This window comes from Pseudorca crassidens, chromosome 1, assembly GCF_039906515.1.
Source record: "Pseudorca crassidens isolate mPseCra1 chromosome 1, mPseCra1.hap1, whole genome shotgun sequence".
In the NCBI taxonomy this organism is placed as follows: Eukaryota; Metazoa; Chordata; class Mammalia; order Artiodactyla; family Delphinidae; genus Pseudorca; species Pseudorca crassidens.
This window is the reverse complement of record NC_090296.1, coordinates 114953163-114975209: the sequence shown is the minus strand read 5'-3', so window position 1 is coordinate 114975209 and position 22047 is coordinate 114953163. Positions and strand designations below refer to the sequence as shown.

At 46.2% G+C, this 22047-nt stretch overlaps 2 protein-coding genes across 3 annotated transcripts in view; one reads left to right on the top strand and one right to left on the bottom strand.

The window, feature by feature from the left end:
• Positions 1-517: 517 nt before the first annotated feature.
• On the top strand, positions 518-4766 carry LOC137231083 (uncharacterized). The gene is made up of 2 exons (XM_067751645.1): positions 518-1967; positions 3091-4766. Exons 1-2 carry the CDS (start codon positions 1740-1742, stop codon positions 3895-3897), a joined length of 1035 nt encoding a protein of 344 aa, XP_067607746.1. The 5' UTR covers positions 518-1739; the 3' UTR covers positions 3898-4766.
• A 10657-nt stretch (positions 4767-15423) lies between these two features.
• Positions 15424-22047, bottom strand: part of SMAD6 (SMAD family member 6) — a 147211-nt gene continuing 140587 nt past the window's right edge. The window contains exon 5 of one of the 2 annotated variants that reach the window (XM_067751622.1): positions 15424-21577. In XM_067751622.1, coding sequence (XP_067607723.1) covers positions 21326-21577 — 252 coding nt within the window. In that variant the 3' untranslated portion in view covers positions 15424-21325. The remainder of the gene's footprint in view (positions 21578-22047) is intronic. The other variant, XR_010946389.1, reaches the window with a different exon arrangement.

Here is a 22047-nt window from a genome sequence, read left to right as displayed (position 1 = left end):
CTCCTCCCTTCCTCACCTCAGAGGACATTTGCACAGAAAAACCCCTTCTCCCCGCCGGCAAGCGTGGCTCCGAGTCCCTCCCCCATCCCAGCACTTCCCGAAGGCGCCGCTTCCTGTTCGCCTCCTATCCCTGCACTGGGCTGAGCTCTGGGAAGGGAGGAGCCGCATCTCGTTCACCCGGCCTTGCCCTGGTTTTGGCTGCACATAACAGAATCCAACTGAAGCTACTTAATGAGAAAGGGGAATTTGCTGGAAGGCCATGAATGTAGTTTAGGAGGGGCCCAAGGAGCGGCAGCTGGCCTCAGGGAGGTTGAAACCAGAAACGGGTCTCCCTCTCGTCTTCCCCTTCATCTTTCAGCCCTGCTTCTTTCCCCTCTCTCTGCAGGATTTTATAACGAAGTTTATGCTCACCCCCCTAACACGATAGATCTACCATTTCCAAAGTGAGAAACGAACAGTCCACTGTGCTCAGTTTAAAAGTAAGTGGTCAAAAGCTGCTTATAGAACCATAGGCCCTCCCGTTAAGCCCTTCCCCACGCAGAGGTTATAAAAGGGCAGGAGTCAGAGATAAAGGAGTTTGAGAAGGAGGATGTCTGTGGTGCTGGTCTGTGTGGTGTACGTCCTCACCATCATAACAGAAATGCTAACAGCTACTACTGATGGCGTGCTTATCATCTGGGAGGCCGCCATGCTTAGCACTGTACATGGACGATCTCATTCGACCCTTGCAACAGACATATGAAGGAGGTTCTCTTATTATCCCCGTTTTACAGATGAGAAAACTGAGGCTTGGGAAGATTAATAACTCCCTAGTAAATTGCAGATCTGACTCCGAAGCCCTGAGTTATGCTGTGTCCTGTCAGCCTGTGGGTGTGGCACACGGCGTTCTTGTGTTACACACTACGAATCTGACAGTGTGCACTTACATATGGGCCCTCGGGGGTGCTATGCACACATGCGTGTGTGTGGGCCAGTGTATGCCTGCAGTGGGAGACTTTGGAATGGGTCACCCCCACGCTTCTGGGTCTGCCTGGTTCACACCCCAAGCAGTGCTGGTGAAACTTTCCCCAGCCGCTGCTCTTTGGTGACCAGTTTTCTTAATGAAAAATTCAGCGAACAGGACTGGTTGTCAAGCACTGGGGAGGCCTGCACGCTCGGTGGCTTTGGCAGATGAAGCCCCAGGGAGAGGAGCCCACAGTGCTCACTGTTCCTCTCCTCATCACGGGCTCCCGGGAGCCACCACACAGGGAGAAATATGAGGCTTCAAAGACCCAGGAGACCTCAGCAGCTGCCTTCTCTCGGTCATTCCCACCCACCAGGCAGGCTTCCCCCAGCCTTGTTTGCAGCCCCCCTCCTCAAAGCTGCCTTCAGAATACCGGCTTCATCCCCATCACAGGCCTGCTCCACAAACCTCCATGGCTCCCTACTACCCTAAACATAAAATGCACCTATACCCTGCTTCCCTCTGTGGGACTCGAGGGACATTGTTCCAGCTAATGATTAAGAACTCTCCAGACAATAGGGGCTTCTTAGACAATGGGTGAATTTCCAGGATGTCCGGCCCCCTTCCGAGAAGGAGGGAGATAAACAAAATGTAAAAAAGGTATCTGTCAAAGAACCAATCAGGAAGCCTGGGACAGGTTCCCTCTCTGGTCCGAACAGAGGCTAAGAACCTATCATTAAAAATCACAATTGAATCCACACTTTGCATAACAGGAAATTGAGACCTATAAAAATACATGTTCACGCCCTGGGGGGGTTCCTTCTCCGGCCTCCTGCGTGAGGACCAAGGAACCCCGGTGCACCGGCCTTCAATAAACCTCTTGCGTTTTGCATCAGCTTCCGACTCTTGTTGTTTCCTGGGCGAGTCGAAACTCCTAGGAGACCGCGAAGGTCTAACATTTGGGGGCTCGTCCGGGATTCCACTCGCCCCGGACCACGAGAACATCGGGAGTTGGAGGTACCAGGTAAGCTCGAGCTTGATTGTCTGTTTGTCCCTTGTTCTTTGTGGGCCATTATCGGAGGAAGGCCGTAAGAATCGGCTTATTGTGGAATCTGTATCGGACCTCTGGCTAGGCAGACGTGCTAATAGCCGGCGTCCATGAGCCCTAGGGGACGCCCTGGTGGCTCATCTGGAAGGAGAGGCAAACTCTGTTTCCCCTTCACTCGGTTTCGGCAGTTCCCTTTGTGATAACTGCCATCTGAAGAGGTTTCGGTTTTGAAGCGAGCTCGCGGTGGCCCATACGTATATGTGTTTCGTGGAGTTTTAACTGTTTCTGTATTGTGGTCTATTCTTCTTCTCTGACGGACGACAATGGGACAAACTATGACGACTCCTCTTTCCCTTACCCTAAGCCATTGGACCGAAGTTCGGGCCAGAGCCCATAATTTTTCGGTAGAGGTGAAGAAAGGAAAGTGGCAGACTTTGTGTGCCTCTGAATGGCCAACATTTCAGATAGGATGGCCCCCTGAAGGATCCTTTTTATTAGACAAGATTAGGTTGCTGAAGTCTAAGATATTTAATATAGGACCCCACGGACATCCAGACCAAGTACCATATGTCTTGGTCTGGGAAGATTTAATTCTCTCCCCACCTCCGTGGGTCCGACCCTTTGTTTCCTCAACAGGTACGTCCGCGCACACATCAGCAGCGTCGGAGATATTAGCCCTAAAGAAAAACCCCAACACGGAAAAGCTACCCGGCGCCCCAGATCCACCGAAAGCGATTTATCCTGACCCGCAGTCCGATTTGCTTCTTTTGGATTCCCCACCCCCTTATCCTCCGGCCCCAAATCCCCTACCACCTAGAGGTCCCCCAGCTCCACTGCCCTCGGCACCAAGGGGACCATCCATGATCGAAGAAGAAAGGGTCCCTCAGCGGGCACTAGGAGCCGGAGGGCTATCTCCCCGGACTCCACTGCCCTACCTCTTAGAGAATATGGCCCCCCCGATGGCCAAGGGAATAGACCTCTCCAATATTGGCCCTTTTCCTCTGCAGATCTTTATAATTGGAAAATGCATAACCCAACTTTTTCCGAAAATCCACAGGCCCTTACCGCTTTAATAGAATCTCTTGTTTTCTCCCACCAGCCCACATGGGATGATTGTCAGCAGCTGCTTCAGACTCTCCTAACGACTGAGGAGAGGCAACGGGTTCTTTTAGAAGCCAAAAAAAATGTATTAGGCGCCAATGGGCAACCTACCCAGCTGCCTAACGAGATTGATGCTGGTTTCCCACTCGTCAGGCCAAACTGGGATTTCAATGCCCCGGAAGGTAGGGAGCGCCTGAAAATGTATCGCCAGGCTCTGGTGGCGGGTCTCCATGGAGCGGCCAGACGGCCCACTAATTTGGCTAAGGTAAGGGAAGTAACTCAGGGGCCCCAGGAATCGCCAACTGTGTTCCTGGAACGTTTAATGGAAGCCTTTAGACGCTTCACCCCTTATGATCCAACTTCGGAGGAACATAGGGCTACTATAGCAATGGCTTTCATAGATCAAGCGGCCCCTGATATTAAGGAGAAATTACAGAGGCTAGATGGCTTGCAGGGATTTTCGCTTCAGAAGTTAGTAAAAGAGGCAGATAAAGTATATAACAAAAGAGAAACAGAGGAAGAGAAGGAAGAAAGAAAGCAGAAAGAGCAGGAAGCCCGTGAAATAAGACGGGATAAGAGACAGGAGAGGAATTTAAGTAAGATACTGGCCACTGCGGTTGGAGGAAGAAATATAGGGGATAGAAATAGGCAGGAAGGGCGAACGGCAGACAGAAGGCGGCCATTAGACAAGGACCAATGTGCCTACTGTAAAGAAAAAGGACATTGGGCGAGAGAATGCCCTAAGAAAAAGAATGGAGGAAGGCCAACCAGAAACAAAATCTTAACATTGGAAGAAGAAGACTAGGAAAGTCAGGGCTCGAACCCTCTCCCCGAGCCCCGGGTAACTCTTAAAGTGGAGGGGGAACCTGTTCAATTTTTGGTAGATACCGGAGCCCAGCACTCCGTCCTTCTCCACTCAAAAGGTCCTATCTCAGCTAAAAGGTCATGGGTACAAGGAGCCACTGGGAATAAACAATATTCATGGACCACACGAAGGACAGTAGATCTTGGGATTGGACGAGTAACCCATTCATTTTTGATTATTCCGGAATGCCCCTATCCTTTGCTGGGAAGAGACTTGCTCTCCAAAGTGGGGGCTCAAATCCACTTCCAACCGGAAGGTCCCACCATAACTGACAGTAAGGGAAGATTACTCCAAATATTGACTATGAGATTGGAAGATGAATATAAATTATATGAAAAACCTTCATCTCCATGAGTTAATGTCACAGACTGGGTAACTCGGTTCCCGCAAGCCTGGACAGAAACCGCCGGTATGGGGATGGCTAAAAATCGGCCCCCAGTACTAGTGGAACTCAAGGCAACTGCCACCCCAATAACGGTTCGTCAATACCCCATGAGTAAGGAAGCCAAAGACGGCATCCGTCCTCACATACAGAGGTTGCTGGAATTGGGTATTCTGGTAAGATGTCAATCCGCGTGGAATACCCCTCTCCTGCCAGTTAAGAAACCGGGAACTAATGATTATCGACCAGTACAAGACCTGCGTGAGGTAAATAAACGAGTGGCGGACCTCCACCCCACAGTACCAAATCCTTATAATCTCTTAAGCACTCTTCCGCCCCAACATACATGGTATACTGTTTTGGACCTTAAGGATGCTTTTTTCTGCCTAAGACTTTCTCCCCTCAGCCAGCCCTACTTTGCCTTCAAATGGAAGGACCCAGCATCAGGGATATCTGGCCAACTGACATGGACTCGTTTACCTCAGGGATTTAAGAGCTCCCCTACCATCTTCGATGAAGCTCTTCATCAGGATTTAGCGTCATATAGAGAATCAAATCCACAGGTAACGCTACTTCAATATGTTGATGACACCTTATTAGCTGCTGAAACCCAGGAAGATTGTATCAAGGGAACTGAAAAACTGTTAACAGAGCTCGGAACCCTGGGATACAGAGCCTCAGCCAAGAAAGCACAAATATGCCAACAACAGGTCAGTTACCTGGGGTACCTGTTAAAAGGGGGACAAAGATGGCTCACGGAGAGCAGAAAGGATACGGTGGCCCAAATTCCGGCTCCCAAAAACGCCAGGCAGGTTAGAGAATTTTTGGGGACGGCTGGATTCTGTAGACTATGGATTCCAGGGTTTGCTGAGCTGGCGGCCCCATTGTACCCCCTAACCAAAAACAGCACTCCTTTCGTTTGGGGCGAAAAGGAACAACGGGCTTTTGACCAAATCAAACGAGCTTTACTTTCAGCTCCAGCCCTAGGACTGCCAGATGTAACCAAACCTTTTCATTTATATGTGGCCGAAAATAAGGGCATTGCAAAAGGAGTATTGACTCAGAAATTGGGTCCCTGGAATCGCCCAGTTGCTTATTTGTCAAAAAAATTGGACCCTGTGGCATCAGGATGGCCCACCTGTTTAAAGATAATCGCTGCAGTAGCCGCCCTGGTCAAAAATGCTGACAAACTAACTTTAGGACAAAATCTAACGATAACAGCTCCTCATGCCCTGGAGAATGTAATCCGTCAACCACCGGGTAGGTGGCTAACTAATACCAGGATGACCCATTACCAAACCCTGTTGCTAAACTCAGATCGCATCAAGTTTGCTCCAGCCACAGGACTCAATCCAGCTACCTTGCTACCTGATCCCGATTTAGAAGGCTCCACCATCATCCATGATTGTCAGGAAGTGTTGGCTGCAGCACACGGTAGTAGACCTGATCTGACGGACCTACCCCTTCCTGATGCTGATTTTATTTGGTTTACTGATGGGAGCAGTTTCCTGGAAGGAGGTAAGCGTCGAGCTGGAGCAGCCGTGGTAGACGGAAAACAAGTCATCTGGGCAGCTGCGCTACCACAAGGGACCTCAGCCCAACGAGCTGAATTAATTGCCATGACAAGGGCATTGGAGATGGCAGAGAATAAAAAGGTAAACATCTACACGGACAGTAGATATGCATTTGCTACCGCTCATATCCACGGTGCCATCTACCAACAGAGAGGGTTGCTAACCTCAAGTGGCAGAGAAATTAAAAACAAAGACGAAATTGTGGCTCTATTGGCTGCACTCATGCTTCCCACTAAAGTTAGCATCATTCACTGCCCTGGACACCAGAAAGACAATACCCCAATAACCAGGGGTAATAATATGGCTGACCAAGTGGCCCGAGAAATAGCATCGGGAGAAGTCATTTTAGGACTGTCAGATAAAGTTCCTGAAAAACCAGGCCGCGACGAGGAAATCATCCCGGCCACAACAAAAGGAACTTTGTCCCCTCAGCAAGCAGAATCCACGTTACAACAGATTCATAGATGGACACATCTGGGGACTAAAAAAATGATATCCCTGTTACATAAAACCGGGTACGGAACCCCTGGATTGACGAAATTAGCTGAACAGATTGTACAGGAATGTGTTCCATGTCAACAGGTAAATGCTCACAAGGGAAAACTTGAAATTGGAAAAAGGCTCAGGGGAGACCGCCCAGGAACTTACTGGGAGGTGGACTTTACCGAAGTACGTCCTGGAAGGTACGGTAATAAATACCTTTTAGTTTTTGTAGACACTTTTTCAGGATGGATAGAAGCCTTCCCAACGAAGAAAGAAACAGCTGCTGTGGTAGCCGAAAAGATCCTAGAAGAAATTTTTCCTCGATTTGGGGCGCCAAAGGTAATAGGGTCCGACAATGGTCCGGCCTTCGTCGCCCAGGTAAGTCAGGATGTGGCCAGATATTTGGGGACTGATTGGAAATTACATTGTGCGTATAGACCCCAGAGTTCAGGTCAGGTAGAAAGAATGAATAGAACTCTAAAAGAGACCCTAACTAAATTGTCCTTGGAGACTGGCGGTACAGATTGGACGGTGCTCCTTCCTTTAGCCCTGTTTCGGGTTAGGAATAAACCTTCCCGATACCATCTTACTCCTTTTGAGGTACTATACGGGGCCCCACCTCCTCTTCTCACCTTGGGAGAAGAAATAAAACCAGACTGTCAAAATAACACTGACTTGTATGCTAGGCTATTGGGACTCCAACTGGTCCAAAAGGAGATATGGTCCCAACTCGCCGAGGCCTACCAACCGGGAACACCGGGAGAAACTCATCTTTTCCAAGTCGGAGACTCCGTATACGTCCGTCGGCATCGAACCCAGACGTTGGAACCTCGATGGAAAGGACCATACACCGTCCTCCTCACCACCCCAACGGCCATAAAAGTGGATGGCATCGCTGCCTGGATTCATGCTTCACACGTGAAAGCTGCACCAGCGACGGCATCATCAGGACGGCGGGCCCAAAGAACCGACAACCCGCTCGAACTCAAGCTTGTACGAACCTAAGACTTATAATTTTGGTTTTACTGCCTTTACTGACTGTAAGTGATTTTAGCCCTCACCTGCCCCAACGTCTAACTTGGCAGGTAATTTCTCAAACTGGAGATGTAACCTGGTCCATTAGCCATACTGCACCTCCCTGGACCTGGTGGCCAGACCTTTTTCCTGATGTCTGTAAACTGGCCATAGGAGCTCCCTATTGGGATCTAGAGGGTTATTATGATCAGCATAATGCTCCGTCCGAACTTCTAACTAGAGCTGATTACTCTGGAGAGGGTTGTAAAAATCAGGTCCGAAGAAGTTGGCTCAGAACCCTCTCCTTCTATGTATGCCCCGGGTTCCATCGCCCCCGATCCCTGAATTATAAATGTGGGGGAACCGAAAATTTTTATTGCCAAAACTGGGGATGTGAAACCACAGGAGATACTTATTGGAGACCCACCTCAACTTGGGATTTTATTACAGTAACAGCCAACTATACTCATACTTCTTATAGGGGTCCCCAATCTGTCGCCCCCGAATGTTCAGGATGGTGCCACCCCCTGAAAATTTCCTTTAGTAATCCTGGAAAAAGAGATAAAGAATGGATAAATGGCCATTCATGGGGCATTAGATTTTACAAGAATGGATATGATTTGGGAATATTGATGACCCTTAAGCTAAAAATTGAGACTCCCGCTCCTGTGTCGATAGGCCCAAACCCTGTACTTGGCCCCCCCCCCGTTACCCCCAGCCCCTAAAAATAACGGGACCTCTGGGCTGAAAGAGACAACGATTAAGCCCGGAACCCCCCAGGATAGAATGCTTTCTTTGGTGCAGGCAGCTTTTACGGTCCTTAATGCTACAAACCCGGAGGCTACAAAATCATGTTGGCTCTGTTATGCTGCCCCTCCCCCTTACTATGATGCTATAGGATATAGTTCTAATTATACTAATGTCAGCTCCCCGGACCATTGTCGATGGAAACAGGAAGGGAACAGTAAATTAACTCTGTCTTCGGTTTTTGGAAATGGTACTTGTGTAGGAGCACCTCCCCAGTCCCATCGACACCTTTGTCATGATTTTAGCCTCCCTTCAGGCTCGGGATATCTTGTACCTCCCCAAGATGGATGGTGGGCATGTAACACGGGGCTAACCCCTTGTGTTTCTCTGGAAGTTCTCAACACTTCAGCTGATTTTTGTGTACTAGTGCAATTAGTTCCTAGACTTATCTATCATTCGGATTCATCCTTTCTAGATGAATACGAGGGAAGAAAAAGATGGAAAAGAGAACCTATAACCCTCATGTTGGCCATGCTCCTAGGACTAGGAATAACTGCTGGGATAGGAACAGGAACCACAGCCCTCATACAACAACCCCAGTATTATGCAAGTTTAAGACAGGCTGTAGACATCGATCTTCGAGCATTAGAAAGTTCCATAACTCAACCAAAGGAATCACTCACCTCACTTTCAGAAGTGGTGTTGCAGAATAGAAGAGGCCTAGATTTGCTGTTTCTTAAGGAAGGGGGATTATGCGCCGCTCTAAAAGAAGAATGTTGCTTTTATATTGATCATTCAGGAACCATTACCAAAACCATGGATAAACTAAGGGAACGCTTAGATAAAAGGCAAAGGGAGAGAGAAAACGAAAAAGGATGGTTTCAATCATGGTTTGATAAATCCCCCTGGTTTACCACCTTAATCTCTACTCTGTTGGGACCTCTTATTGTTTTATTGTTGATTTTAACTTTTGGACCATGTATTCTAAATCGCTTGATAACATTTATTAGAGAACGTATCAGTACTGTACAAGTTCTAATGCTAAGACAACAGTACCAAAGTTTACGAACAGAAGATTGAGATTCCATGATTGGAATCAATAGTCACAAGAAAAAGGGGGAAATGTGGGACTCGAGGGACATTGTTCCAGCTAATGATTAAGAACTCTCCAGACAATAGGGGCTTCTTAGACAATGGGTGAATTTCCAGGATGTCCGGCCCCCTTCCGAGAAGGAGGGAGATAAACAAAATGTAAAAAAGGTATCTGTCAAAGAACCAATCAGGAAGCCTGGGACAGGTTCCCTCTCTGGTCCGAACAGAGGCTAAGAACCTATCATTAAAAATCACAATTGAATCCACACTTTGCATAACAGGAAATTGAGACCTATAAAAGTACATGTTCACGCCCTGGGGGGGTTCCTTCTCCGGCCTCCTGCGTGAGGACCAAGGAACCCCGGTGCACCGGCCTTCAATAAACCTCTTGCGTTTTGCATCGGCTTCCGACTCTTGTTGTTTCCTGGGCGAGTGGAAACTCCTAGGAGACCGCGAAGGTCTATCACCTCCACCACCTGGCCTCAACCAGCCTTTCTAGAAAACCTGTCCAGGTAGCTGCCAGGGCCAGCACCAGTTTGAGGGGAGAGATGTCCAGAGCGCAAAATTTAAGGAGGCCCTTGCTCTCAGGGTCCAGCCCACAGCACTTACACTGCGTATCCTCCACCATCCCTGGCCCAGGAGCAGGCATACCCGTGGGCTGCTCAGGCTGAACTAAAGGTACAGCAGAAAATTCAAGTCTGGTCCAACAAAGCCTCCGAGTGCCAGCTCGGTGCTGGGCTTCCCCGGACACTCTGTCACTTGGCCTCAGAGCACCCCCGTTTTGAAAGCAGGTACTTCCCCGCCCTGAGTCTGACGCACTAAAGGCACAGAACCAGCTAGCAGCAAACAACGCACGCTATAAGACCCCCTGGGTTGAAGCCCCACCATGGGGAAGCTGCTGAAGGCCTCTGTTACCTTGTTAATGCTCAAGACGATCCAGGGAAGTCGGTGCTGCCCGCCATCTTCATTGCTCACGGATCCCGGAATTGCCAACGCGCCTGCTCAATGAAATGTATTTTAACCCCCAATCAATACTCACTGTGCCTTCAGGGTTGCTGGCGGACATGCGCAGAGTGCCCCCCCCCCCCCCCCCCCCCGTGCACGTTCCCAGCTGAAGTCCAGCAAGCCGACCGATGCTCCGCCTTCCTGTTTCAGCTCTCACTGTTAAACGTGTCCTTTCCGCGGTCCGTTTAGTGCTGAGCTCTTCACAATTTTGTGCTTTTTTTTTGGTGATTTCGCTCTTTTTTTTTTTGGCCTCATGGTGTGGCATGAGGGATCTTCGTTCTCCCTCCAGGGATCCAACCCATGCCCCCTGAAGTGGAAGCGTGTCTTAACCACTAGACCGCCAGAGAAGTCCCAATCCGCTATTTTAAATGGCCCCAAGCGTAGTGCTGAGTGCTTTCTAGTATTCCTAACTGAATGAAGGCTGTGATGTGCCTTACAGAGAAAACAGGTATGTTCATTTTCAACAATATGTATTAAATAAGGTATCTGAACAGAAATACACATAAAACAAGGTTAGGTATTGATCAATTGAAAAAATGTGACCACAGGCTCAAAGAAACCTAATCGTGTATTTTCCCTAGGAACAATGGCTCAGTATTCAGTGTTCCCAACTACTTCACAGACCATGACTACCACGAATAATGAGAATCAGCTGTCTTTTCATTCTTTGCTGGTGAAGAAACTATGGCTCAGAGAGGCTAAGTCACCCATCTGGGCTTGCACAGCTAGTGAGTTGCAGGTCATTCTGAGAGGAGTCAGAAACAAGCCCTCTGCTTTTTCATAAGTTGGGGGTAAATGCTGGTGGCCTGGGACATAAGTGAGGGGGCAGACGCAGACTTGGCATTAAATGGCATTATCTAAAGTTCTTTTTCATTTATCTTTTGATCCTTATGATCAGATACAAGTGAAAGCCTGGGCGTGGTGCAAGTCAGTCCTTAACACCTCTCAAATCCTTCTGCTAATTGCCCTTTTTTTTAAGAATTCTTCTTTAAAATTTATTTATTTTTGGCTGTGTTGGGCCTTACTTGCGGCACTCGGGATCTTTCGTTGCGGCACGTGGGCTCTCTAGCTGCCCCATGGCGTGTGGGATCTTAGTTCCCCAACCAGGGATGGATCCTGTGTCCCCTGCATTGCAAGACGTATTCTTAACCACTGGACCACCAGGGGAGTCCCTAACTGCCCTTTTTAATAAAGAGAGAGCAGCCCGCAGGTCCAGAGCCTCCGGCAGGTAGGAGGGTCTAGCTGGAATTTAGTAACAATTATTTTTATACTTGCCTTCAAATAGAATACTTGCCATAAATAATGGGTCATTGTAATGGTTTTTAACTTTCAACAAAGTGATAGAAAGTTTCTTTTCAAATAGATCGGGTTAAGTAGAGGTGTAAATATTTAAAGAAAAATGTTAAGTAAATAATTGTAAGAAAAATGCCAAAGGTGGCATGTAGTGGTACGTGGATGAGGCAAAAATCAGGAAGGTGATCTGTGAATGGCTGATGTTTTGGGGGTGCTGGCAACATTCTGTTTCTCAATCTGGATGCTGAATATAAAAGGTGTACTAAAACATTTAGTGGTTTAAATCATAGTGGCTTAAACCGACAACAAATTAATTATTCTACAGTTCTAGAGGTCAAAAGTCCACAATGGGTTGGTAGGGCTGTGTCCTTCTGGAGACTAGAGGAGAATCTGTTCCTTGTCTTTTCCAGTTTCCAGAGGCTGCTTGCACTCCTTAGCTTGTGGCCTCTTCCTTCATCTCCAAAGCCAACAGAAAATCTCTCTCTCTCCTGCCTCCTTCTTTCCTTTGTAAAGAACCCTGTGGTTACATTAGGTCCACCTGGATAATCCAGGATCAACTCCCCATCTCAAGTTCCCTAATCACATCTGCAAAGTCCCTTTTTGCCAAGTAAGGTAACATACTCACAGGTTCTGCAATTGGGATGTAGACATTTTTGCACCATAATTCTTTGGGGGCTATAATTCTTCCCACCACACGTGGAAGTGCATGTGTGGGTGTGTGCAGAGCCTGCAGAACTGGGCGCTTGGTAACTAAGGCGTCTCCATGCACACAGCATTCCAGCACAGTCAAGCGTGCAGCTGCCACCTGCCGCTGTCCCCTCAAAGCCTCCCTTTGCAGCCTAGCTGCAGCCAGTAAGGTCACCTCTCCCTCCCAGCTGGGATCAGGGCGGAGGGGAGGGCTGGGGAGCCCCGTGCTGGGAGGCCGGGCAGTGCCAGCAGTGGATGGCCTGGGTGGGAAGGCGGCCCCAACCCACCCTCAGCAGTCACTCCGTTCAAATGCTCTTTACGAGCTCCCCCAGCAAACCTGCAGCAGGTTCATCATCTGAAGTCACAGAGAACCATTTGGTCACAATTCTGGGCACCACCAGCCTCCTCCATCGTAGTTTGGCTGGGTTTGGGGGTTTTACAAACTGCTAATCCATCTGTCTTCATGATCACATCATTTACTTTCAAAACTGAGGTGCCCCTTGGAATGCATTTATTAGTAATAATAAAACATGCAGTAACAACAAACTATAGTTTATGTGCCACTCACCTTCCACGTCAGGATCCTAAACCTTTTACACACGGTAGAGACTTTAACCCTCTTGCCGGCCCCATGAGGGAGGGATTAATACTACCTGTACTTGCAGATAAGGGGTCTGAAGCTCAGAAACGTGAAGTGACTTGCCCAAGGTCCTGAAGTAAGTGAATGGGGGAGCTAGGATTGGGGCGCAGGCCCTAACAGTAACCCACACTGCCCGGTTCCTGGGAAGGGAGTGCCTGGGTGAGGCTGTGACTGGAGATCCACTCCAAGCAAACCTAGGCCTGGCTCTCCTGGGATTTCTCCTCTAAACTGCCCCTTGCCCTGGGGAGGGGAGGAAAAGAGGCCCAGGTTTGGAGCCATGCCTCTGTCAGTTTCAGTGTGAGTTTCACGGTGTGTTGCATGGCTTGGGGAAGGCCTGGCCTGGACCCTGTGACCCTGAGGAAAGAGCTTGCTCCTTCTGGACCTCAGCCCCTCATCTCTAGATCTGGGGAGCTGGACTCAACACCTCCCAGGGCTTTCCAGGGCTGGCCCTGCAGGGCTCCCACAGGGACTGTGGCCAGCCAGAGGGCTGCTGGGGGCTTGCTGAACCCTTGGGGTAGTCCCAGAACCTCGGTGACACCCATGTATCATCCTCCTCAGGCCATGGGCCCCAGACTTTGGAGAGGGCACTACCCGGTGGGATTGGTCTCCAGCCACTTTCAAGGATAAGGATAAAATCTTAGACTAGATTACACTTAATTTTCCTTCCTTAAAAATCAATCAGTATATAAGATACAATTGCCAAGTTGTCTAAAATGCTACAATCCAGATGCTCCCACGAAAACCGCACAAGGACTGTATCAGAAAGACACACGAGCCAACCAAAAGAATGGCCAGGGCTTCCCTGGTGGCGCAGTGGCTGAGAGTCCGCCTGTCGATACAGGGGACACGGGTTCGTGCCCCGGTCCGGGAGGATCCCACATGCCGCGGAGTGGCTGGGCCCGTGAGCCATGGCCGCTGAGCCTGCGCGTCCGGAGCCTGTGCTCCGCAACGGGAGAGGCCGCAACAGTGAGAGAGGCCCGCGTACCGCAAAAAAAAAAAAAAAAAAAAAAAAAAAAGAATGGCCAGAGCTGGAACAAGGTAAGCAACCAACCAAATAAAGAAGTACTGCATTATAACCCAAAGTATAAAACATATATCCATGAGTCCATAGTGCTATAAACGAATGATTGACTAAATAAATAAACAAGGAAGACAAGACAACTCTCTGGTGGAAAAAAAATTTCCAAATAATTTAGGTAGATACTCCCCCCTCGAGGAAGGAGAACATAAGCCCCCAACCCTTAAGTGTGGGCTGTGCATAGTGACTTCCTTCCAAAGAGTGCAGGATGGGACGGGGAAAAGAGTAGCTTTACAGGGGAGTCACCTGACAGACGCTATGTGAGCCAGGTGATCAAGGCCAACATCAACCATGATAAATTATGTTGACAGGATGTACCTTTAATCTTGGAACAGAAAAAAAGACGGTAGGTAAAAACTGAGGAAATCTGAATAAAGTATGGACTTGAGTTCATAAGAATGTATCAATGTTGGTTGATTAATTATAACAAGTGTAACATATTAATGTAAGATGTTAATAACAGGAGAAGCTAGGTGTGGAACTTATGGACTCTCTCTGTACCACCTTTGTAATTTTTTTCTGTAATTATAAAGCTATACTAAAATTTAAAGTTTATTTTTAAAATCATGTATTGAATTGTTACTTAATATGTGCATTAATTTTTTTTAACTTTTGTGTTTATTATCTGAGCATTAAAAGTAACATAAAAAGAAGAAATTTGGTTATACATTCATGTACTTTAATCAATTTCTTAGCCATATCTGTTTCTAATATTCTGTCACTGGTATTTTTCTAAAGAATATGTGTTTTTAATAAATATGGTCTAAACTAACACAACATTGTAAAGCAATTATACTCCAATAAAGATGTTAAAAAATAAAATAAGCAAAAAAAGAGAAAGAAATATGGTCTCTTTTTTCCCCCTCAACGATTGCATGCAATTATCTTCAAAGTTACTATGACTAATAAAATGGAAATTGTTGACACCCTTCATGGACTCTTCTCTATAGATTACAATTTTCTTAATAAGAATACAGTTTTTCCGCAGAGGTACCTGATAAGCTCAGAGCAGATTCTGCTAAATGGAGGACATTCTCAATTCTAATTTCTTTAGGTAGGAATGGTTAACTATTTCAGCCCCAATATTTTCACACGCAGTGTATTTACATTTAGAATACCTTTCTTTAACAAATATTATGAGAAGATAAAATTCTCATATAAGTTGACTTTACAATTCTTTTTAATATTTTGCCAGTTGTAAATGTAGCAAAACCGTAAGCCTCTGTCTTCCCTTCAATCCAAGTACAAAATATAAATTTTCCCAATTTAAGATAGGAACTCCAACAAAATATTCTTCCCAAAATCCAGGCATTCCAAAGAAAAATTCGAGAATCTCTAAATTAAATCTTGGCCACCGTTTGCGTTCTCAGTACTTTGTTCAGCAACTCCCTTGCTTTTGAGGATATATGAAAATGTGTCCTCGTGTGAAATAACTGAAATTTGGTGAAAGCTTTGTTTATAGTACCTTAAGTTGATAAAAGTTAAAGTTTATTTTGACACCCTTGTTGAACACTGTGATTAAAGGTTTTCTATTGCTTTTGAACAAAATTTAGAGGATTCATTTACAAAATGTCCAATTCCATTGTAAACACTTAAAATGATTTACAAAGTTCTTCCAAGGATCAAACACTTAAAACTTGTGACTGATGACAGACAGCAAAAAGAGAAAACATACTGTTGTGCAGGGCTCTGCCAGGTCATGCTGGAGCCTGAGGCAGAAAGAAAATTGATAATATTGATCCTCTCTTTATTTAAAATTTGGATATTTTGTTCATCATGGTTTTTGCATTTATTTTTGATTTTTAAAATACATATAGCATTAAAATACTATTTGTCTTGATTATTGAGTTTTTTGCTGCCCCTTAAACTTTGCCCCTGAGGCAGGTGCCTTGTTCCCCTCTCCCTAGTCCTGGCCCTGTGGCCATAATGAAATATGTCTTATATTAAACACCTTTGCCACGAAAATACTGTAGTGTAATCACTATGTATGTGTGTGTGTACATACAGATAACTACAGTTTCCGTTTCAATTGATATAGCATCACAGCTTGTTTTATCCCAATTTTCAATTATATTTGCACCACACCGATTCCAAGTTCATTTCTGCTCCATGAATTTCCTAATTGGATATGAATATTGTTTTTACCATGCTGCTGCATTCTACTAAAATTTATATTTATACTTGCAAGCACAAAGAATTCTATGTTCGATATTGAACTTTTTAAATGAATTTGCAAGAATATTTACAACAATGTCAGATGTTTCACCCTTCCCAGGAAGAACTCCCAAAAGCTTGACTTTGATTCCATTATTCAAATCTCCTGAATTTCTGTAGGAAGCACCTGATGACCTTGATTTAAAACTGCTGAGGGCTGCTATGTTTGGTTGCAAGCAGCAGAGACCCTCTAGCTCAGGTGGAGAGAGTTGGTGGTGGGGATGACTGCACCGGGAGCTGGGAGGGAAGCTCATGGAGATCTGAGCTGGAGCGCCATCGGCCAGGCTGCTGAGAGACCACGAGGAATCCAGGACAAGACCAGGCCCCCAGTGGCAGAACGTTGCTCCAATGTCTACATCCTCTTGTTCTGCTCCCACCTGCAAGTTCTTTGCGTACAGTCAGGTCAAGTTCCTGAACCAGGCAATCTGAATGGCTACATAATTTTTTTAATAAATTACAGAAATGGTAAATAGCTGGGTAAACAGACTGTTCGCCTTCTCTTGAGTCATATGAAATATGATTGACAGTTGAAAGCAAAAATTATGGCATTGGTAGATAAAGTTTTCAATGTAGATCTAATATATGACAGCTATAATATAAAGGAAGGAGGGTAAAGGGACTTACTTACATAGTGGTGAGATTTCTACATTCCAGTTAAGGTGGTAAAGTATTTCTCTGAAGTAAACAGTGAAAAGTATGTATATTGCAATCACAAAAAAATTAAGAATACAGTAAAAAATACAACAGATAGGGCTTCCCTGGTAGCGCAGTGGTTGAGAGTCCGCCTGCCGATGCAGGGGACATGGGTTCGTGCCCCAGTCCAGGAAGATCCCACATGCCGTGGAGCGGCTAGGCCTGTGAGCCATGGCCGCTGAGCCTGCGCGTCCAGAGCCTGTGCTCCGCAACGGGAGAGGCCACAACAGTGAGAGGCCCGCATACCGCAAAAAAAAAAAGAAAAAAAAATACAACAGATAAACCAAAATGGAATACTAAAAATTGTTTAACCCAGGGACTTCCCTGGTGGTGCAGTAGTTAAGAATCCACCTGCCAATTCAGGGGACATGGGTTCGATCCCTGGTCCAGGAAGATCCCACATGCTGTGGAGCAACTAAGCCCGTGTGCCACAACTACTGAGCCTGCATTCTAGAGCCTGCGAGCCACAACTACTGAGCCCTCATGCCACAACTACTGAAGCCCGCGTGCCTAAAGCCCATGCTCCACAACAAAAGAAGCCAGTGCGATGAGAAGCCCGCACACCGCGGGCTTCCTTTCAGTTTGATTAATTTTTGCTTCATGCATTTTGAAGTCCTGTTATTATATGCATACACACTTAGGATTGTTATGTCTTCCTGGTGAACTGGCCCTTTTATTGTTATGTAATATGTCTCTTTATCCCTAGTAATTTTCTTTGCTCTGAAGTCTACTTTGATATTAATATAGCCACTCCAGCTTTCTTTTGATTGGTGTTGCCATGGTGTATCTTAATCTTTTTTTTAACAGTTTTATTGAGCTACAATTCACATATCATAAATTCACCAATTTAAAGAGTATTGTTCAATTATTTTTAGTACATGTATGTTAGTCTTTTAACCTATCTATATCATTATAATTATATCAATATAATTGTATGTAGCATATGGTTATATCTTTTTAAAAAAATCCATTTTGATCATTTCTGTCTTTTAGTTGGTGTGTTTAGTCTGTTTAGATTTAATGTAATTATTGATATGTTTAGACCTAGTTCTGTCATTTCATTATTTATTTTCTGTTTGCTCTGTTTTTTTGTTCCTCTATCTCCCCTTTCCTTCTTTCTTCAGGTTAATTTTTTTATTATTAATTTATTTATGTTATTTATTTTTGGCTGCTTTGGCTGTTTGCTGCGGCGTGTGGGCTTTCTCTAGTTGCAGGAAGCGGGGGCTACTCTTTGTTGCAGTGTGCATGCTTCTTGCTTCGGTGGCTTCTTCTTTTTAATAAATTTATTTATTTTTGGCTGTGCTGGGTCTTCGTAGCTGCGTGGTCTTTCTTTAGTTGCAGCGTGAGGGGGCTACTCTTCATTGCGGTGCACAGTCTTCCTATCGCAGTGGCTTCTCTTGTTGCAGAGCGTGTGCTCTAGGCACACGAGCTTCAGTAGTTGTAGCACACGGGCTCAGTAGTTGTGGCTCACGGGCTTAGTTGCTCCGCTGCATGTGGGATCTTCCCGGACCAGGGCTTGAACCCTTGTCCTCTGCATTGGCAAACGGATTCTCAACCACTGTGCCACCAGGGAAGCCCCAACCATTGGGTTTTAATTTCAATTATACTTGTCATTTCTAGAAGTTCTATTTGGTTCTTTTTCAAATTCAGCTGATCAGTTTTGATACTGTCATTCTTTTGTCGTAGATCCTATCACCTCTTTAATTTCTTTAAGCAAACCACACATAATTATTTCATATTTTATAATAGATAATTCCAATATCTTCAATCGTTGTTGGTCTGATTCAGCAGTTTGTTTCTGCTGACACTCATTTCATGTAGTTTCTGTTTAATGATTTTTTTTTTTACTATGACTTCCTGTTCCTTGGAAGTTTATCTGTGAGAATTCTTTGAAGCCTAGATTTAAAGTGTGTTTCTCCAGGGAGCATTTGCAATTGCTTCATCAGGCATCTGGGGAACACTTTAGATTGCATTTTTAGTTAATTGTTTTGGAGGAGGGGAGCACGGGGAGAAATATAGGCAGTGTGATTCCGGCAGCATACCCACCTGAAATTGGGCTTGTCCCGAGATTCTCAGGGAAGACCCTTCTTTCCTCTGCTCCAACCCCAGTGAAGACAGAGACAGACAAATCTCTGTAGACACTTTTTTTTCCTAGTTTACTAGCCCTTTGTGATCCTAGCTTTATGCAGGAGCCCTATTTCTCACGTTGATTGGGCCCCAGGAATTATCTTCTGTTCCATGAGCTGTGTAGCCTGTTAAAGCCAGACTTTGAGTCACCAGAGATAGGCAGATACCCTCTGGGCAAATGCTGGCTCCAAAACATGTTTACCTCTGTGGACTCAATATTTCCTGATGCTTCCGAACCTTGACACTTCCCTTATGTTCTGTCATCTAAGCTATGACATAAATTATCTAGCATTTTAGATGTTCTGTCCCAGCGGATTTTTCTCTATATATCTATTGGAAATGACATCTTTGACTTCCGATAGGGGAATTCATCCAGATCACAGTTATTATGATAGCTAAGGAGCTTAGCTTTATTTCTCCCACCTAATTTCATATTTACCACTGATTATATTTTTCTCCCTCTTTCTCCTTTGCCTTTTCTGGCTTGGTCAAGTTTCTCTTTCTTCCTTATGTCAAATCCCATCACCACCACCATCACCACTTGCTTGTTTAGAACTTCGACTCTGCTTTTCAGTTTTGCTGCTGGTTTTGCCTGTTTACGTCTCCCCTATCCTTTTAAAAGATCTTTAGAATACTTTTATTCTCTACTCTCCAAAACATCCTTTCCCCTCCATGGATTTGTTATATTATTTGGATAATTTAGACCAGCGATGTCCAAAAGAATTTTCTGCAGTAATAGAAATGTTCTATGTCCAATGGCCAATACAGTAACCACTACCCATGTGTGGCCATTAAACACGTGAAAAGTGGCTAGTGCATCTGAAGAACTGAATATTGGATTGTATTTAATTTTAATTAATTTAAACGTAAAGAGCCACCTGTGACTAGTGGCTGCCCCACTGGATACTGCGGACTTCGATTATTTCATTTCTGACTCTTAATAAGTTTTCCCTTACAGAATGGCTTTGTTTCAAGAATCTATACTTTAAAAAATCACAAATTATTATTATTATTTTTTTTTTTTTTTTTTTGCGGTAAGCGGGCCTCTCACCGCTGCGGCCTCTCCCGTTGCGGAGCACAGGCTCCGGACGCGCGGGCTCAGCAGCCATGGCTCACGGGCCCAGCCGCTCCGCGGCATGTGGGATCTTCCCGGACCGGGGCACGAACCCGTGTCCCCTGCATCGGCAGGCGGACTCTCAACCACTGCGCCACCAGGGAAGCCCCAAAAATCACAAATTATTCATCATACCATCATTCATTTAGATTTAACTATATGTAGCCATTTCTTCCTATTATTTCCGATACGCTTTTTCATCCCATATCTTGAAATCTCTCTTGTAACCCAGTTTCATTTGGTTTGAGTATTTCTTTGAGTATTTTGTTCAGTTTTCATGAGCCCCCAAATGCCCTGACAGAATGAATGGTATCTTGACTGGGACAAAGACTTGGATCACAAATCTTTTCCCTAATAATCTGTGGAAGTTTTGTTGTCCAGCATCACAGATGTAAAGACTGTTAGCCTGATTATCTTTGAAAGCCGCCTCTCTCATCTGTATGAACCTGCGTCCCGTCCTCTTTATCCCTGGGTGGCAGGTACGAATCTCAGACTACAAACCCAGGTACATGAGAAGTAGAACTTTCTTATCTAGCTGATTGTGTTTCTTTTTTGAGGCCCCATTTCACTTGGATGGAACATTCTTCATCTTAGTCAAGACTACATCTCGGTTCTTGGGTTGGGGTGGCGATTATGTGGTGCTGGGGCAGGGGAGGGGGAACACGAGGAAGATGCAGTTCTTGGGCATCTGCCTTGCTGTCCTCCCACAAGATGTCTGGACATCAGACATTGGTGCCCACTGAGCACAAACGGCCTCCCTCTGGGCTCCACCTCAGCCTCTCCGGATCCTCCCACCCTCTGTGCCTTGTCTGTGCCACTCTTGGGCATATCAGACACACACTGCTGAATCCAGACCTCTCCAGGCTGCGGGAAACCCTCTTGGGCACACAGGAGCCTTCTGCTGCTCCTGGGAGCTGTGTGAGGTTACATCAGGCCCATGTGCCTAGGCGTGCCCACCAGATGACTTCCGCTTCTACTCCAGTACCTGTCACGGCACAAGGAGGTCCAGGCTCCTCCCACCTCCTCGGCTGCCCCAGAGGCCCAAGGCCTCTCCATGCTTGGATCCCCAGACCCAACGGGGAGATCTATCCTCTCCTCTCACTTCCCATGAGTCTCCTCCCTCCCCAACTCATGTAATCTTTATTTAGTTTGGGGGCCACACAAGGATTGAGTAGCAAAGACTGGATTGATATCCAGATGTCCAGACATCCAAGACAGGCTCCTCTCAAGCTGCAGTGAGTGTTCCCACAGAAGGACACAGCCTGCCCTGTGCAGAAGTGCCCGGGAACCCCTCAGGGCCAGGACTTACCTGCCAGGCAGGAAGTACTCCACAAACTCTGAACGGATGAGGTGGCGGCCACCCGGGCAGGAGCTCTGCGGTACATTCCCACTCTTCCTGCATGGTTGAGTCCCTGCTGTGGGCCTGACACCGATCACTGCTCGACTCATTAGCCAGGGAGCTGTGAGGGCTGGGGTCCTGGAAGAGGAGAGGATAAGAAATGAGTGCGTGTACCCCCAGCTGGTGCAGAGCACATTACCTTTAGAAGAACAAAAGAGAGCTTCTTCATTCCCATTTTATAAACGGGAAAACTGAGGCTTCCAGAGAGTGATGAATTTGCCCAAGGTCACAAAGCAAGTAACTGGATAAGCTGAATTCATATTGGCTTGAACATTGGCCCCAAACCTCCACACCACACAGCCTCTTCTCCACAAGCTCAGTGTGATGATACCCACTTCGCAGATGAGGGAACTGAGGCCAGAGGAGAGAAGGAACTTGCTCAAGTTAGAAGAGCCAGACCCAAACCCAAGACTACAGCCTGGGCTGTTTAATCTCAGTGCTCCCTGCCTACCCGGGGCTTCCAGGTTGATGGGAAGACAGATCCTGAAGTTCCTTCCCTGGGGTGGCGGCCATCAGGTAGGCATAGGGCCTGTTCCGGCCAGCAGAGG

What these genes read in the sequence shown, in the direction of transcription:
- LOC137231083 (XM_067751645.1), top strand. Translation starts at nt 1,740, where the DNA reads ATGTTCACGCCCTGGGGGGGTTCCTTCTCCGGCCTCCTGCGTGAGGAC. An exon ending in TCGGGAGTTGGAGGTACCAG is followed by an intron (nt 1,968 to 3,090) that starts GTAAGCTCGAGC and finishes TTCTCCCACCAG; the next exon opens with CCCACATGGGATGATTGTCA.